Source organism: Mirounga leonina, unplaced genomic scaffold, assembly GCF_011800145.1.
Source record: "Mirounga leonina isolate KUSES-001 unplaced genomic scaffold, KU_Mleo_1.0 Mir_201, whole genome shotgun sequence".
NCBI lineage: Eukaryota > Metazoa > Chordata > Mammalia > Carnivora > Phocidae > Mirounga > Mirounga leonina.
Genome location: NW_023270504.1, coordinates 14,354,975 through 14,373,249, shown reverse-complemented (window position 1 = coordinate 14,373,249; position 18,275 = coordinate 14,354,975). Strand labels below are relative to the sequence as shown.

The 18,275-nt window shown below is 37.8% G+C and overlaps 1 protein-coding gene across 1 annotated transcript in view; it reads left to right on the top strand.

Annotated features, from left to right (window-relative positions):
• Positions 1–18,275, top strand: part of AEBP2 (AE binding protein 2) — a 70,346-nt gene that overhangs the window by 43,974 nt on the left and 8,097 nt on the right. The window contains exons 4-6 of the mRNA XM_035028120.1: positions 6,169–6,355; positions 10,282–10,406; positions 17,008–17,075. Of these exons, the coding sequence (XP_034884011.1) occupies positions 6,169–6,355; positions 10,282–10,406; positions 17,008–17,075 (380 nt within the window). The remainder of the gene's footprint in view (positions 1–6,168; positions 6,356–10,281; positions 10,407–17,007; positions 17,076–18,275) is intronic.

Here is an 18,275-nt window from a genome sequence, read left to right as displayed (position 1 = left end):
TTTAAGAAATTTTTCTTTTTAAAGGTTTTATTTATTTGACAGAAAGAGACATAGCAAGAGAGGGAACACAAGCAGGGGAAGTGGGAGAGGGAGAAGCAGGCTTCCCGCTGAGCAGGGAGCCCGATGCAGGGCTCAATCCCAGGACCCTGGGATCATGACCTGAGCCGAAGGCAGAGGCTTAACGACTGAGCCACCCAGGCGCCCCATCATTATGGCTTTGTATAGGCTGTGCTTTCTGCCTGGAATTTTTTTTTTCCCTAAGCTTTTATTTATTTATTTGAGAGAGAGAGCATGAGCACGAGTGGGGGGGGCGGGGCAGAGGGACAAACAGTCTCCCTGCTGAGCAGGGAGCCCAATGCAGGGCTCCATTCCAGGACCCTGAGATCCATGACCTGAGCCGAAGTCAGATGCTTAACCTACTGAGCCACCCAAACACCCCTGCTTGGAATTTTTAAAAGCTTTTTATTTTGGAAAAATTTTAGATTTACAGGAAAGTAAGTTGCAAAGAAAAGATAGTACAGAGAGTATCCATATACCTTCACTTACTTTGTTTCCCTGGGTGTTACCTCAGAGTACTTTGGTACATTTGTCACAACTAAGAAACCAACATTTCTATCTGGAATTTTTATTTTTCTTTAGATCACCTGCTAATAAATACTACCCTATCTTCTGTGAAACTGATGTTTTCTGCCCTGTGTTTCAGTAGCCCCTCCTAGATTTTCATAGCACTTCTCGTAATATATGAATAAGACAGTACTAGCAAAGATAGTCTCATTATTACTACATTCAAACACATTTGGAAAAAAAAACAAAACCAGCGATTCCATGTTTCACATTTTAGAACAGCTACTTGACCACAACAGTAGCCAACATGAGTATTTCAGTAGATTTGGGAGATAGATCATTTAAAACATTGGGTGTTCAACAACCAGATTTTTCCCTGATTGTTGAAATCAGAACATCAGAGTGGTGGCTTAAATTCAGGGCTCATTTTATGTGTTGGTGAAAACATGACTATTTGAACATTAAAATCATACTCAGCACCATGAGATGCTCATGTTGAGAGGAATGAAAGGCCATTTGAGGCAATAGCTCAAATGTCTCTCACCTTGTTCTCTGTGATATATACCTAATGAATGGAATATTCATTAGATGATGCTTAAAATTATTTTCTCTTCTAGGGTAAAAGAATTTGTATTTAAATGAAATGTGTGTAATTCTGTTATTTCTTTTTTTTTTTAAAGTACTTCTCATTCTAAATTCTCATTGTACTTTTGTGTTTTCTTGTTTAGATTTATTTATGATTCTTGATGGATGAATGGTTAAAATCAAAACTGTTTTCTTTTAGAATTCTCATTATTAATTTCCAGAACATTGAAGCGTTGCTGATTAAAATACACTTGTGACGGGGCGCCTGGGTGGCTCAGTCGTTAAGCGTCTGCCTTCGGCTTGGGTCGTGATCCCAGAGTCCTGGGATCGAGCCCCGCATCGGGCTCCCTGCTCGGCGGGAGGCCTGCTTCTCCCTCTCCCACTCCCCCTGCTTGTGTTCCCTCTCTTGCTGTCTCACTCTCTGTCAAATAAATAAATAAAATCTTAAAAAAAAAAAAAATACACTTGTGATATTTACTCAGTTCTAGATGCTATCAGGGCCTGTTCGTTGAAGTATTGAAGGATTCTGGGACAAAATGAATCTGCTAGCCTACTGGGACTCTTATATTTAAGGATTTTCCTGGGTGGAGTTATATCACAAAGTCCTTCTGAATTTAAACCTGAGGGCTTGAATCTGAACTGTCATCTCTTCCTTAATTGTAGTCAGGTAGCTATTCTAAAATTTGAAATACAGAGTTTTTCAACAAATTTGTTTGAATAACTAATATTAAACTGGGAATTCCAGAGCAAAGATGGTCTTATTTTATTGTATTCCTTAAATCATATGACACAAGGACCACAAAGGACAATGTATGTTTTTAACTAGGTGTTAGGAAATACAGGGATGATATCTTCTAAAATTAAAAAGTAAGAGAAATAAATACTGTATGGCTTTATTCTGTGGCAGTACTGTATAATAGAAATATGTATGAACCAAATAAATCATTTCATATTTTCCAGTGCTTCATTAAAATAATTGAAATAGATGAAAATAATTTAAGCAGTATCTTTGACTTAACCCATTTTATTATTTCAACATCTTAGCAGTATACGAAGTTAATGAAAGTTTTTGCTTTTTTGGGTACTAAATCTTCAAAATTCAGTGTGTATTTTTTTTTTTTTTAAGATTTTATTTATTTATTTTGAAAGAGCGAGCAGGCACAAGCGAGGGGGAGGGGCAGAGGGAGAGGGAGAAGCAGACTCCCCGCAGAGCAGGGAGTTGATCCCAGGACCCAGGGATCATGACCTGAGCCCAAGGCAGACGCTTAACCTACAAGCCACCCAGGTACCCTCAGTGTGTATGTTATACTTAAAATTCTTTACAATTTGTAATAGCCACATTTCAAGTGCTCACTAACTATATGTGTCCAATGCCTAAAATGTATTGGACAGTGTAAAATTAACTCATTAGGGTAATTCTACTTAAGCATTCTCAGTTCAGATGCTAAACGTTTCATCTTTATTTAGATTTCACAAAATTTGCAATTGGAGAGGTAGATTCACATACCAAGCTGTTCAGATATACTTAAAAGTTTTTCAGTAGTGAAATTGAGTATCAGGTATTCAATTGAAAATTAAAGTGGAAGGGGCTGGTCTTACTGTTACAGTAAAAAGACATTACTTTTTTTTTTAATTAAATGGTTATTAAGGAAATAAAATAAAAACCACAGTGAGTTACTACCTCATACTAGGATGATTTTAATAAAATAAACTAAAAATAACAAGTGTTGGCAAGGATGTGGAGCTAGCTGATGGTTATACAACATTGTGAATGCACTAAAGACCACTGAATTGTACACTTTAAAATGGTATGTTCTATGAATTTACCTCAATTAATAAAAATTAATTTAAATAAAATTAAAGTTTTGTTTCTTGGTTAGAGTATTCTTAAAGTTTTAAGTAGCAACATTTGCCTAGTGGATTTTGTAGTAGACAGTGTTCTATTGGTAATCTATAGGAGATGGAAATTTTTTTTTTTTTTAAGATTTTATTTATTTATTTGACAGAGAGAGACATAGCGAGAGCAGGAACACAAGCAGGGGGAGTGGGAGAGGGAGAAGCAGGCTTCCCGCGGAGCAGGGAGCCCGATGTGGGACTCGATCCCAGGACCCTGGGGTCATGACCTGAGCCAAAGGCAGACGCATAACGACTGAGCCACCCAGGCGCAGGTGCCCCTATAGGAGATGGAAATTTTTAAAGCATTATTTCTTGGCACTCAAAATATACATAGTAAATTTTTAAGTTCTGAGAATTCAGTAACCATTAGTTGCTAAACTTCTCGTTGTCAGAATCTGTAGCTGAACATTCTTGATGCAGGCTCTCTGAGGACACTATTGATAGGGTCATTGTAAGAATTAAATGAAATACTAATTTTAAAACACTGGATAGGGGGCACCTGGGTGGCTCAGTTGGTTGAGCGACTGCCTTCGGCTCAGGTCATGATCCCGGAGTCCCGGGATCGAGTCCCGCGTTGGACTCCCTGCTCGGTGGGGAGTCTGCTTCTCCCTCTGACCCTGCCCCGTCTCGTGCACTCTCTCTCACTCTTTCTCTCTCAAATAAATAAAAAATAAATAAAAATAAAAATAAAACACTGGATAGGGGTGATTGCTCCTTTCTGTCCCTTAACCCCTGAATGTAGTTGAAGTTGTCATTTCATATGTCTGCTGACCACATGTCAGCACTTTAAGGGTGGGAACTTAAGTATTCATTCTTAGACCTTTAGCTTTTTTCTTTTTTTTAAGATTTTATTCATTTGAGATAGAGAGCACGAGCAGGGGCAGAGGCAGAAGCAGGCTCCCCGCTGAGCCAGGAGCCCGATGTGGGGCTCCATCCCAGGACCCTGGGATCATGACCCCAGCCGAAAGCAGATGCTTAACGACTGAGCCACCCAGAAGCCCCTACTTTTAGCATCTTACATAGTACATAGAATAGGTAAATATTTGAACTAAAACCTTGACTCATTCCTCTGCCTCTTAGTGTGCACCTTAGAATGGGCAAAGATTTTTATTAGTAATGCTGAGTACCATTAGAGCCCATGAAATGTCTCTTGTCTATCAAAATAAATAGAATAATTATGAATGGCACTGTATAAGGAGCTTGCTGTGAAATATTTCAGCCAGCATCAGTTTTATCAGAATCTCTAAGTAGTTTAGTTCTTCAGATATATTTAGAAATAGGATTTGTAAGGTGCTTCTGGATATATATATATATATATATGCATGTATTCGTAGAAGTATATTGTTGCCTTCAGAATGAATGGAGAAAAGATGAATTGGGATAAGTATCTAGATAAGCAGGAAAGTGTCAGGATATCCTCAGAGGAAGATGGGCTTTTTATAAGTTGGGTAGATTTAGAGGGACTTTCTAAATAAAGGTACGATCTCTACCAACAGAGTTGTATTGTGTTTTTAAAAGTTTAAAATGGTAAAGGTGCCTGGATTGAAAGAAAGAGCCTGGAAACATGTAGATTTTTTATGGTATTATCTAGATAAACTCTAATATAAGTTGAACCACCTAGGACTAATGTGATGGATTTATTTGGTATTCAGCATGACCGATGTCATGCTTGGAGTTTGGTTGTTAAGTCAGAAGCTAAGTAAATTGGATGAGTTATTACTAGAAAAGCCACCAGAAATCCAGCTGTGGATTTTACTGTTTGGGGATCATTTTGAAAATGGTGTTTGTTCTAATTAGTAACATTTATTTGTTAGAAGTCACACACTTGTACTGTAGCTAATTTGTGTACTATGATTTTAGTGATATTCAAACATTCTGCATTCATTGTGGGATAGTGCTCTGCCAGGGGACTTGGAGAGTTAACCTTTTGTTTTCTCAATCTGGCAAGTGCAGAAGGCTAAAGAGCATTATTTAATGGAACTTACAGAGAGTTGCATAAGACCAACCCTGGGCATAAGTCTTCTCTGAGCAGCTGGATCTAGTAGTTCAAAAGTCAGTATCCCTGTCTATCTTCCCGTTAAAACAGTGTAGAACAGTAGGGAGGCTGCCAAAGGTCTTGAAGTAGTATGTATCATTAAGATAAAAATAATTTTAAAAATCTAGGAGTCCTAAGTAGTTGTTAGGATATCTAATTCTTTTTTTTTTCCTAAGCTTTATTTATTTATTTTAGAGAAAGTGTGTGTTTGGCCGGAGGGGCAGAGGGAGAGAGAGAATCCCAAGCTGAGCGCGGAGCTGATGTGGAGCTTGATCCCACTACCCATGAGGTCATGAGCCATTACCAGCTGAGCCACCCAGGCACCCCAGGATATCTAATTCTTTGATTTAAAAACAACTTTGGGGGGCCTGGGTGGCTCAGATGGTTAAGCGTCTGCCTTCGGCTCAGGTCATGATCCCAGGGTCCTGGGATCAAGCCCCACATCGGGCTCCTGGCTCAGCGGGAAGCCTGCTTCTCCCTCTCCCTCTGCCTCTCCCCCTGCTCATGCTCTCTCTCTCTCTCTCTCTGTGTCTCAAATGAATAAAAAAAAAAAAACAAAAAAAAACCAAAAAGCAACTTACTAGGGCGCCTGGGTGGCTCAGTCGGTTGAGCTTCTGCCTTTGGCTCAGGTCATGATCCCAGGGTTCCAGGATCGAGTCCTGCATCAGGGTCCTTGCTTGGCAGGGAGCCTGTGTCTCCTCCCCTTCCCCCCCCCCCGCCCCGACGAATAAACAAATGAAATCTTAAAAAAAATAAAAACTTACTGTTTCTCTTAGGAAAGTGATTAATTGAAGACCCATATTTTTTCTGGGAAGAACATTCACTATTTTTGTCTTGTGTATAGCGGGAAGCGCAATAAACTGGAGAGTTGTGAAACTATAGAGTTTTCTTCTCCAGCTCTGCCACTGCCTAGTGTGTATTATTTTGGGCAACTTATAAAAATAAAGGATGTAGTAGTCTTATAATTCCTATCTGGAATAGTTCTATAGTGTTACTGATTTACTTGTGAAACTACAAAATATTCCCTCATTCATATTATACTTGTGCCCTACATGGCATCCCTGACATCCTTTTTTATTTTTATTTAGTGTGTTGTTGGTGGCTGCAACGCCAGCTTTGCTTCTCAGGGAGGGCTAGCTCGCCATGTACCCACACACTTCAGTCAGCAGAACTCCTCAAAAGTTTCTAGCCAGCCAAAGGCCAAAGAAGAATCTCCTTCTAAAGCTGGGATGAACAAAAGGAGAAAATTAAAGAACAAAAGACGACGCTCATTACGTAAGTGTTTCACTAAAAATCTGTATGTGTATTAGATAGCTTTTGTTTATATCTTGGGGCATTCATGGAATTGAGGTTTTACTGTTCTTTAACTCTGCTTGCATGTTTTGGTTAACAATAATAAACAGATAGGATCCCTTGGGTGTCAGTGTGAGAGTTCAGTGTGATAAATGTTTTATCTTAGTAGTTAAGGGAGGGTAAGTATATGTGGCCTTAGAATATAAAATCTGTGTAGAATTACATTTTGATGGCTCCTTTGATTCTGTTCTAAAATAAGAAAATTTAAAATAGGGCAATGTTGGTATTTTAGAAAATTTGGACATGTTAAAGGTAATAATGAAATAAAAGTAACTAGTCTGCCCCAAAGCGGTATGTGTGAATAGCAAAAACTATTTGTAGTATGTGTCTCAGTACTTAAGTCTATTGTAACACCTCTTATGTGCTCCATTACCAGATTATGAAATGTATCCTCAATATTTAAGATAGAACACAAGATGATGAGGCTTACAAATGCAGGGAGCAGGAATTGACTTAGAACCTCCAGAGCCTAGCACTGGCCCTGGTTCTTAGTGTCAACTGGCAAATAAATATGTCCTAAATGAAGAAGTATGATTGACTGCAGCTGTCATTGAAAGGGAGTCCACTGCAAGGGTGAACTAGAAAGAAAAAAATAGATTGCATTGTACCCTCCTTTCTCTTGGGATTTGATTATAGAAGAGACTCCAGGCACTAAACCAGATTAGAAGGTTTGTCTCTAGAATGTTAACATTTTTTTGTTACTACAAAGCTGCAGTGGACAAATGAACAAATCATAGGTGACAAACTTTTCTAAACTCTTAAGTTTCTTGTTGAAATAAACAAGTGTATTTTTCAGAGTTGGCTATTGAATTTAGGTTATGGATCCATTTTCCTTTTGCCTTCCATTTTGTAAAAACAGAAATGACATCTGTTTATTTTACTTGACTATTGATTTGGGTAGCTTGCAATCACAGAAAATTGCTAAATATATATTATGGTATTCGAAACTGAGAATAACTTTCCCACCTATTCCACTTAATAACCTCATTATTTTCTTCTGAGTGTATACATAGTAATCATTTAAACTTACTGACTTTTTCACATTATTTGTTTGGTAATACCTCGACAGTTTGCTAGTTCTCTTAAGGAGAATGGTTCAGTTAAGTATCCAGTCCTCACTTAGAAATGGAGGGACCGGTGGCTGCTTTTAAGTCTGGCCTCTTTTGAGAATGTTTTTTCCAATATTAACTAATAAAACGGGCTACGTAGGGAGAGTGGTGGGGAGGGAGGTCTTGTGGTAGGTGAAAAAACCTTTTTGTTTCCTGTTTTATGGGGGAGAATGAGGATAATCCTGAATATATGAACTTTAAAAGATCCAAGACCTTTCACTGTGAGTAGCCACTATTAAGTGCTGTGGTTTGAATGGCAGAGCTGCTGCCATTGCACTCCATTCCTTCCTTAAAAATATACAAGTCTATAGTAGTGTACTAAAATCACTTTGATAGTACCTTCTTCATGCAATTCAGAGAGGTCATTTTCACTTAACTGGGTGAAATGTATATTAACAAATAGTAGAACTGTAGCTCTTACTGTTTGATACAATTTTGACATACTTTAAAGTGGAAAGAATAGTACAATAAATAGTTGTATATCTTTCATTTAGAGAATATGCCGTATTTGATTTATCTCCCTGCATACATACTTTTTTGTCCTGATTCCAACATACAAGAATGCATCTCCTAAGAATAAAGATATTCTTTTACATGGCCATAATACCATTCTTGGGGAGATACCCATAATACCATACCAAAAAGGCAAAAAGAAATCAGGTAACATGTATAGTTTTGAGCCACAGTCTTTATTTTTGTGGTCTCCAAAGGTTTTTTGAGTGTATAGCTCCTCAGTTAAAAAAAAATGCTTGAGCACCCAGTCCCAACATCTGTGCTTATATAGTGCACACAGATAATGCTACTGATACACATTATAAAGCAGGTACCAAGAAGGGCATATTGAAAAACATCAAGATGAAAAACAAAAGTAGTGATAGTACTTTCTTCCCTTACCCTAAGGGATCATGACACAGACCTGCTTTGGAGACTATTGTTCTAGTTTCTCTGTTTCCTCTACGTGCTTATCCTGCTCAGGAAAAAGCGTATTTGGAGAGCACGGACAGAGTAGAGTACACTTTTTTTTCCCCCCAGTAGGCACAAATCTGATAGGAAGGGGATTTGTTTTTCCTTTTGATTTTTTTTTTCCCCCCATAAACGTCAAATATTTTTTTCTGATTTACTGTTGCATTCCTAGTCTTGTGGGTTCTGCTAGTTTATTATTTGATGTTTTGCTTATTTCCTTTTGAAGAAAAGTCCAGTGAAAAAATAGCTATTCATTATTGAGTATGCCAACTGGTGAAAACATTTCCCACAAAAGCCCTGGTGGATTTGTGTAGATGTTCTGAGAACTCCATGATTAGCAGAGGCAAATCCACCTCACGTAGTAAATCAGAATAGTGTGGTAAATCAGCATACATGTAATTCAGAATAGACTGTACCAGGAAATCAGGCCATTTCATTTATTGTCAATAAAATTTAATTTTTAATTACAGATGATCTTGAAAATTTTCATGTATTAGTAAGCTCCACAATTGTAAAATATGAAATTCACTTTCCTTATTTTGAGCAACATTCTTATTAGGAATAAAAATAGCATAATTTATAATAATACTAGTGGGATTAAAACAGAAATTTAAAAAATGTTCTTACCAAACCAAATTAAATCTTCAGTGTATAGTTTTGTTGTGATTACACTAAGAGATTGCTTACTCCAGATTTGTGAACTTATTTTAAAAAGTAGTATAAGCTTATTAATATAAACCACTTTGTGATTTAAGACATTTTTCATATGCATTTGTTTTACTTAATCATAGTCTATAGCTGTTGTATATTCATTTCACAAATAAGGAAACAGGTTAAGTAGATTAAGCAGTTGCCGAAGTCACACAGCTAATAACTGGTGGAGTTGGGAGTTAGAATTTTGGCAGACTCATTGGCACTGAAAACTGTATTTATAATTTTCTTAGATTGTTGTTAGAGTTATTTTTTTTCTTTGAATATTTATTTATTTGAGAGGGAGAGGGAGAGCAAATCCCAAGCAGACTGCCCACTAAGTGTGGAGCTGATACGGGGCTCAATCTCAGGACACTGTTCAGGACCTGAGCCCAAACTGAGTCAGATGCTCAACCATCTGTACCAGCCAGGCGCCCCCGAAGAGTTACTTATATTCAAGAAAATACTTGCCAAAAACTCCAAAATAATATTACAGGTTTTTCAGATTTGGAAAAAAAAATTGTTTTTAAATTTATTTAAGTAATCTCTACACCCAACGTGGAGCTCAAACTCACAGTCCTGAGATCGAGTCCTTTGCTCCTCCAACTGAGCCAGCCAGGTGCCCCAGATTTGGAAAATTTTTGATCACATGTTAATACAGAATATTCATGACGTGTATTTTATATATTTGGGTGTGGTGAATTAGATCTCAGCATATTGATAGATGAGATACTCATCAGATTGTTGAAAATACAGGACTGGTGCTCAGGAGAGGTACTGAAATAAAATATGAAATTATATGGAAAAGATAGTAGCTGTAGTGTGGAATCATGAGGCCTAAGGTTAGAACCTCACACACCAATGGGCATAGTTAACACACATTCACTCATTAGTTGGAAGTCTACTTTTGTGTATCCTTCTTGTCAGGTAGACCCTGTGTTCTGAAAGCAAAATAAAATTTTTTATTTAAATACCAGATACGTATGTTAATTGTTTCAGTCCTTCTTCTTACATATTTTTGTGGAAAATCTTGGCAGATTGTTGCATTTTTCTAAATATTCTTTACCTTTTTGTATTGACTTTTAGCACGACCACATGATTTCTTCGATGCACAAACACTGGATGCGATAAGACATCGAGCCATATGCTTTAATCTCTCAGCTCATATAGAAAGTTTAGGGAAGGGACACAGTGTTGTTTTTCATAGTACTGTAAGTATTTGTTATTGTTTTTTTTTAATTATCAATGTAGGTTTGCAAGAACATGTATTTTGACTTTCACAATCATATTTCTAAACTGCTCAAAATCTTAAAATATATTTTAACAAAATCACAAAAAGTTCTGCTTTATCAGTATTTTAAAAATTACATGTATTGTTGGTTATAAAGCAAATACAGTTAACTCTTAACATGGGTTTGAACTGCACAGGTCCACTTAACACAGATTTTTTTTCAATAAAGATAGTAAAGTACCGTAAATGTATTTTTCTTCCTTATGATTTTCTTAATATTTTCTTCTAGTTTATTATAAGATATGGTATATAATACATATGATGTATAAAATATATTAATCGACTGTTTATGTTATCAGTAAGGCTTCTGATCAATAGACTGTTGTAAAGTTCTTGGGGAGTCAAAAGTTAAACGTGGATTTTCGATAATATGGGTGGTTGGCAGTCCTAACCTCTGCATTGTTCAAGAGTCAACTGTATTTTCCACAATTCAACATTTTGATGATTAAATTGAATATTTTAGCCTTTAATTTGAGCTATTTAGGAATATTGGGGTGACATTTGGGCTTGTAGGCATTTGAAGATCAGGCTCTAACCTTAAACTAGGTGTCTTTTCTGCTTTCCTCATTTGTAAAATTAGAATATTAGACTCTTTTTAACTCATAGCCATAAGTGCTTACATGCTTCCCCCTCACCCCCCAGAACACATCTAAAGTTGGAATTAAATAAGATAACGGCCACAGATTAAAGATTTGTGAAGGAGGGAGTTTTTGTTTATTCTACTGATGTATCCCAAATTTCTGTAATTGTGCCTTGACACATAGTAGGCAGTCTGTATATTTGTTTGAATGACTATGTTCAGTATCAAGTTCAAATTTCAAGTGTCAAATTTGAAAAAGCAATAAATACTTTTATTTTTGGTTAGCTAGGAAGTAACAGAGAGTTGTTCTTTATTCCCATGCCCCTTGCCATTTTATTATCCAGTCATCCTTAAATTGGTGTATTTTGGTGTAGGTAAGTTAGTAGAGATAAATTTTAGACCAGACCTTGGTGATTTGAAACCCTGGAGAAAGGGATTGTTTAATTTTGACTGTTGAAATATAAAATATACTAAATTTAGGTTTTCTTTCTTTTTTTAAAGATTTTATTTATTTATTTGAGAGAGAGAGAATGAGAGAGAACACATGAGAGGGGATAGGGTCAGAGGGCAAAGCAGACTCCCCGCTGAGCAGGGAGCCCGATGCGGGACTCCATCCAGGGACTAGGATCATGACCTGAGCCGAAGGCAGTCGCTTAACCAACTGAGCCACCCAGGCGCCCTAGGTTTTATTTCTTATATCAGTCAGAATGCACAAGAATTAAATACAAAAGATCTATTATTATTATTATTGGTGCAAAAATGTGGTTTTAGTATAGCATGGAGACAGGACCTGTGGGCAGAAAGAGCTGCCTAAAAAAATCAGTATTGATACCAGTTTCTCTACTGGTTTGAATAGTTTTTCCATCTCCTATAAATAACTCTATTGCATTGCATTTTCACTTTTTCTTTTATGTATACTTCCAGTGAAACATTCCCAATTTTGATTATGATTACCAGAATGAAGGGCAAGAAATGTAAAGATTAGACCGAAAGCAAGGGACATTTTCTGAGATTGGAGCATGTGTTATGAGTTTGGGTTTGAGGAAAGGTGCACCGTTATTTATTCTCTTTTAAAGAACATTGGATTAAAAAAAGAACATTGGAAATATAGTTATCTAAATAAGAATGAAAGGGTTGAAAGGAAAATTAGAGTTTGAGAAGACAGTTAAAATGACTGTATTGGGAATTCTGTTGGGATTCAGCAAGATCAGGTACTTGTTCAGCAGTAATGGTTAAAGTCCTCCCTTCTTGTTGTTGTTATTGTTTTTAAAATATTTTATTTATTTGAGAAAGAAAGAGAAGAGAGCACAAGTGGGCGGAGGGGCAAAGGGAGAGGGAGAAACACATTCCTCGCTGAGCAGGGATCCCGACACAGGGCTCCATCCCAGCACCCTGGGATTATGACCGAGCTGAAGGCAGATGCTTAACCAACTGAACACCCAGGCGCCCCTGAAATCCTCCTTTGAAGTTTGGTAACATAGGTTTATGATTTGGTAGGTCTATAATTGTTCTTTTTTTCAAAGGTCAGTAAGTAAGATGTGGTCACCAGACCCAAAGTATGGCATTAGTACCTGTTTGTTCATTCACTTAAATATTGAGCACCTACTGTGTACTAATGATACAACAGTGAACAAAACCATTAAAACAAAACAACTGTGTCTAGTGGAAGAGACAGGATAAACAAGATGAAATAGTAGTAAATTGCAAAAACTTACAGGAAGTGGGGGATGAGCCATTTAATTATTAGGGGGATGAATGTCATAGCTAGAGGGAAAATCAAATATAAAATTGAAAAATAGGAATATGTTAAGTATGTCTGAAAATATGCCAAGTATGCGAGAAGGCAGAGAGTAGGAGTTAAGTCAGAGAGGTAATAGGGGGAGAATCTTGTTGTACTAAGACTTTGGTTTTTATTCTTTGTGTGATTGAAAGCCATTGAAGAAGTTTGAGTAGCCATGATCTGATGTGATTTTTTAAGTTTTGTAATTTTTATTGAGGTATAATAAATATAAACTGCACCCATTTAAAGTACACAGTTTTATGAGTTTTGACAGTTGATCTGTGAAACCACCACCGGCCGCCACAGTTAAGATATAGAACATTCCCATCACTCAAAAGTTTTCTAGTGTAAAACTTCACTGATCTCTTTCCTCTCATGTGGATTTTAATGTGCTCACTTGGGTTTCTGTGTTGAAAACAGAATGTAGGTCAGGATGGGGAAAAGAGGATCAGTCCTTTTAGTACCTGAGGTGAGAAAAGGCCAGAATGGTTACAGTGGAGATGCTAAGAATTGTTAGATTCTGAATATCTTTAGAAAGTAGTACTGACCATGGGTGGCTCAGACGGTTAAGCGTCTGCCTTCGGCTCAGGTCACGATCTCAGGGTCCTGGGATTGAGCCCCACATCGGGCTCCTCCTCCCTCTCCCTCTGCCTGCTGCTCCCCCTGCTCGTACTCTCTCTCTAATTTTAAAAAAAAAAAAGAAGTACTGGCCAGAATTATGGATGGATCAGATGTTGTGTTTGATAATGAAAGTAAAGGATAACTCCACTGTTTTTGGCCTGGGCAACTGGACAAAAGAATGGAGTTGCCATCTAACAGAGAATTTGGGGAGAGCAGATTGAGGGAGAGGGCAGTGTCAAGAGCTTAATTTTTGACACTTTCAGTAGAGAATCTGTTGCCTCTTTCACTTAGCCAGATGGAGGTAAGAGTTTGAGCCCAGAGGAGAGGTGTGGCTACAGATACAAATATGGACATTTTCAGCATATTAGTGGTACTTAAAGGAATCAGACTGGATATGGTCACCTAGGAACTAAGTATAAATAGAGAAGTGTAAGGAATGAGGTTTGGGGCTTATCACTGATTTTAAAGGGCAATAGGTCTGGTGAAATAATGGTTTAGTAATGAGCAAGTATCATGAATATTAAGGAATAATGATGGTGACGGTGAATAAGCTTGTGTTTTGAAAATGAAGCACCAATGTTCACATGCTTTCATTAGAGCAGCTTTTTTTTTTTTTTTTTTTGAAGATTTTATTTATTTATTTGACAGAGAGAGATATAGCGAGAGCAGGAACACAAGCAGGGGGAGTGGAAGAGGGAGAAGCAGGCTTCCTGCTGAGCAGGGAGCCCAATGTGGGACTCGATCCCAGGACCCTGGGATCATGACCTGAGCCGAAGGCAGACGTTTAACGACTGAGCCACCCAGGCGCCCATTAGAGCAGCTTCTTGTGATGAAATCTTTAGGTTCACCATGGGAAGAACAGAGATGATCAAAAGAATGAAGGAACTGAAAACTGGTGATATTAGGAGTCTGGAAAAAAAATTTTTTTAATTCACTGTGTCAAAATCGTCTGTGAACATGAAAATCAGTTTTTTAGCTGTAGAAAATATCTGAGAGGTTTTAAGAACATGATACTTAATGTTTGCCGTACAATAAAAAACTAACGAATAAGAGTGATTTGCACCCTGAAGTCACATCAGGGATGCATGAATACCTTGAACTGAGGAAGAGCCACAAAGGTAGAGTGTAATCTGAGGAGTGCTTTTTCCTGAGGAAAGTGGAAAGAAGAGGTAACAGTATGGGAAAAGGTACTTCATTGGACACAATAGAAAAGAAGGGGGTTATGTGGACCTCCCATATTCCATGACTAGGAAGGTTTTGATGGAGGCGGTGTTGTGTTAAATAGAATCATTTCTTTTTTTTTTTTTTAAAGATTTTATTTATTTGACAGAGAGAGACACAGCGAGAGAGGGGAACACAAGCAGGGGGAGTGGGAGAGGGAGAAGCAGGCTCCCGGCCGAGCAGGGAGCCCGATGCGGGGCTCGATCCCAGGACCCTGGGATCATGACCTGAGCCGAAGGCAGACGCTTAATGACTGAGCCACCCAGGCGCCCCCACTTCTTTTTTTTTTTTAAAGATTTTATTTATTTGACAGAGAGAGACATAGCGAGAGAGGAAACACAAGCAGGGGGAGTGGGGAGAGGGAGAAGCAGGCTTGCCGCCAAGCAGGGAGCCCGATGCGGGGCCTGATCCCAGGACCCCAGGATCATGACCCGAGCCGAAGGCAGACACCCGACAACTGAGCCACCCAGGCGCCCTGAATCACTTCTTTTAGTAGGCAGACTATTCAATATTAACTGCAAATTTAAGTTTCCTAGCATCCAAATAAGCAATTAGAGGAAATAACCATACTGATAATGAAACAGTTTGCAGAAAAATAGGTTGTGAGGTACATACTGTGCAGCTGCCCTAATTTGTCTTACTTCTTTAATTGAAACGTTTTCTTTTGAGCCTTCTCCAGAAGAGGTCAGCAGAATCCTAGTTACCAGTTAGTTGGCTTGCTGTGCTTGGTTGGTTTGCATTGTTTTCATGTCTTATTTTTTTGTATAGGTATTTTGTTTCAACATTTTCAGATCTGTCTTTGGGCTCTTAAATTAATCTCATTGCCAAGTCTAGAGTTAGTGTTGGTTTTTAAATAATGGGAATAGAGGTATTTTTTTATAAAGTGCTGTTTTTACTTAGTTCTTTTTTTTTTTTTTTTTAAGATTTTATTTATTTATTTGAGACAGAGAGAATGAGAGACAGAGAGCATGAGAGGGAGGAGGGTCAGAGGGAGAAGCAGACTCCCTGCCGAGCAGGGAGCCCGATGCGGGACTCTATCCCGGGACTCCAGGATCATGACCTGAGGCGAAGGCAGTCGCTTAACCAACTGAGCCACCCAGGCGCCCTTTACTTAGTTCTAATATAGTTTGAGGTGGCTGCTGCTTAAACTTGGTAAAAATACTGAGATTTAGATTATGAGAACACTAAAGTGCTAATTCTGTTAATATGGAAGTTGTAAGAGTTATAAAATAACAATTTTGGTCAGTTATTTAAGCATTTCCTTAAGTTTTCAGAATCTGGTAATGAATGTCAAGTATGTTGCCTTTTTTTACGTTTTATATTATTTGGTCTTTTTATTCAGTTGATCCACCATTTAACTTTGATCTGTAGATTCCTTATAACTGAACCTAAACACTGATCGGCTAATGTTTCATTTAAAATAACAGACCAGGGCGCCTGGGTGGCTCAGTCGTTGGGCGTCTGCCTTCGCCTCAGGTCATGATCCCAGGGTCCTGGGATCGAGTCCCACATCGGGCTCCCTGCTCGGCAGGAAGCCTGCTTCTCCCTCTCCCACTCCCCCTGCTTGTGTTCCTGCTCTCGCTATATCTCTCTCTGTCAAATAAATAAATAAAAATCTTTAAAAAAATAAAAAATAAAAATAAAATAAAATAACAGACCAACCAGCAAACAGAAACATCCAAGCAAACAATAAATATCTTAGTCATAAATTAGAGACTTTTCCTATCTCAGCTGTTGTTATTTTTTCTTTACTCTTTTACTTGTTCTTCAAGAATATTCCAGCCAGGGGCGCCTGGGTGGCTCAGTTGTTAAGTGTCTGCCTTCGGCTCAGGTCATGATCCCAGGGCCCTGGGATCGAGCCCTGCATCGGGCTCCCTGCTTGGTGGGAAGCCTGCTTCTCCCTCTCCCACTCCCCCTGCTTGTGTTCCCTCTCTCGCTGTGTCTCTCTCTGTCAAATAAACAAAATCTTTAGAAAAAAAAAGAATATTCCAGCCAATACGGATTTTTGGCTGGCAGTCTAGCTGATCTTCAGACTTTAATTGATAGTAAAATAAATAGCATTTTCAGTCCCTTAATAAAGTTAACATGGTATTAGTATTTGGCAATGCAAAACTTCAACTCCTTTTTTCTCTTTTTTGTGAAAATACATTATCAAAGGTGAAGCTTCTCAAAGCAGGTCAGAACAAAATATTGTAGTAATAAATGGTCTAGGATATGAACACTTAAAAAATCTTGATTAGGATCAAAAGTACTTTTTATTGATATATTAAAATAATGTTCTACAAATCATTTTTATGATCTCTTTTATATCATTACTAGGTAATAGCTAAGAGAAAAGAGGATTCTGGAAAGATAAAACTTTTGCTTCATTGGATGCCTGAAGACATGTAAGTATTTGGAATACTGTGTATAATGAATAGACTCTTATTTTTATTAAAATTTTATACTAAAAAATTACTTAAGTTACTGGATTTGAATATCATAAAAGAATTACAGAAATTAAACTGCAAAACATTTTGACTTGTCAGTATTAAAAAGATAATCTGTGAAAGCTCTTTTTTTTTTATGACTTTTTTTTTTTTAGTCTTTTTTTTTTTTAAGATTTTATTTATTTATTTGACAGAGAGAGGCACAGCGAGAGAGGGAACACAAGCAGGGGGAGCAGGAGAGGGAGAAGCAGGCTTCCCCGCGGAGCAGGGAGCCCGATGCGGGGCTCGATCCCAGGACCCTGGGATCATGACCTGAGCCGAAGGCAGACGCTTAACGACTGAGCCACCCAGGCACTCCTTTTTTACTGTTTTTAATAAAAGTTGTAATAGCATCATTTTTAGGATGTGATTATGTGATTATTTTTAGGATTTTTCAGTGACCCTTAGGTAGTATGCAAGCAGCCTTAGTTGTGCCTTTGTTTGAATTGTTTATTTAAAAAATTTCTAAATGTTTTCTACCACACAAGGTATTTTGAAGAAAAATCAATTGGCTAGTTTTCTAGCAAGTTATGTTTTTCTGGCCCACATGCTCCTTAATTAGACGTTTCTTTCTTTTCTTTCTTTTTTTTCCCCAAAGATTGTTATTTATTTAACAGAGAGAGCGTGCACAAGCAGGGGGAGGGGCAGAGAGCAAGGGAGTAGCAGGCTCCCCAGTGAGCAGAGAGCCTGATGGTGGGGCTCCATCCCAGGATCCTGGGATCATGACCTGAGCTGAGGACAGATGTTTAACCACCTGAGCCACCCAGGCATCCCTTAATTAGACATTTCATGTTCAATTTTCCTTTTATCTTTTCATTAAATTTTTTTTTTTTCTTGTTAGAAAAGGTAATGAAAGTGTATCATAGAAGTTTTGGATAAAATAAAAAACTACCAAGAATAGAATAAAGTTAAGTGGATGGAATCTCATGTATCCTTGGTTTTTCAGAAATCAGTAGTATGTGGTTAACATTTGTCTTTGTTATTAAATACCTTTCTATAATATTTTCTCATTCTAAGGAGATGTTAATGAATGTGATGTGAATTAAGAGTTCTTATTCTTTTTTTTTTTTTAAGAGAAGGGAGAGAATGGGGGTGAAAAAAGGGGCCGAGGGAGAGAGA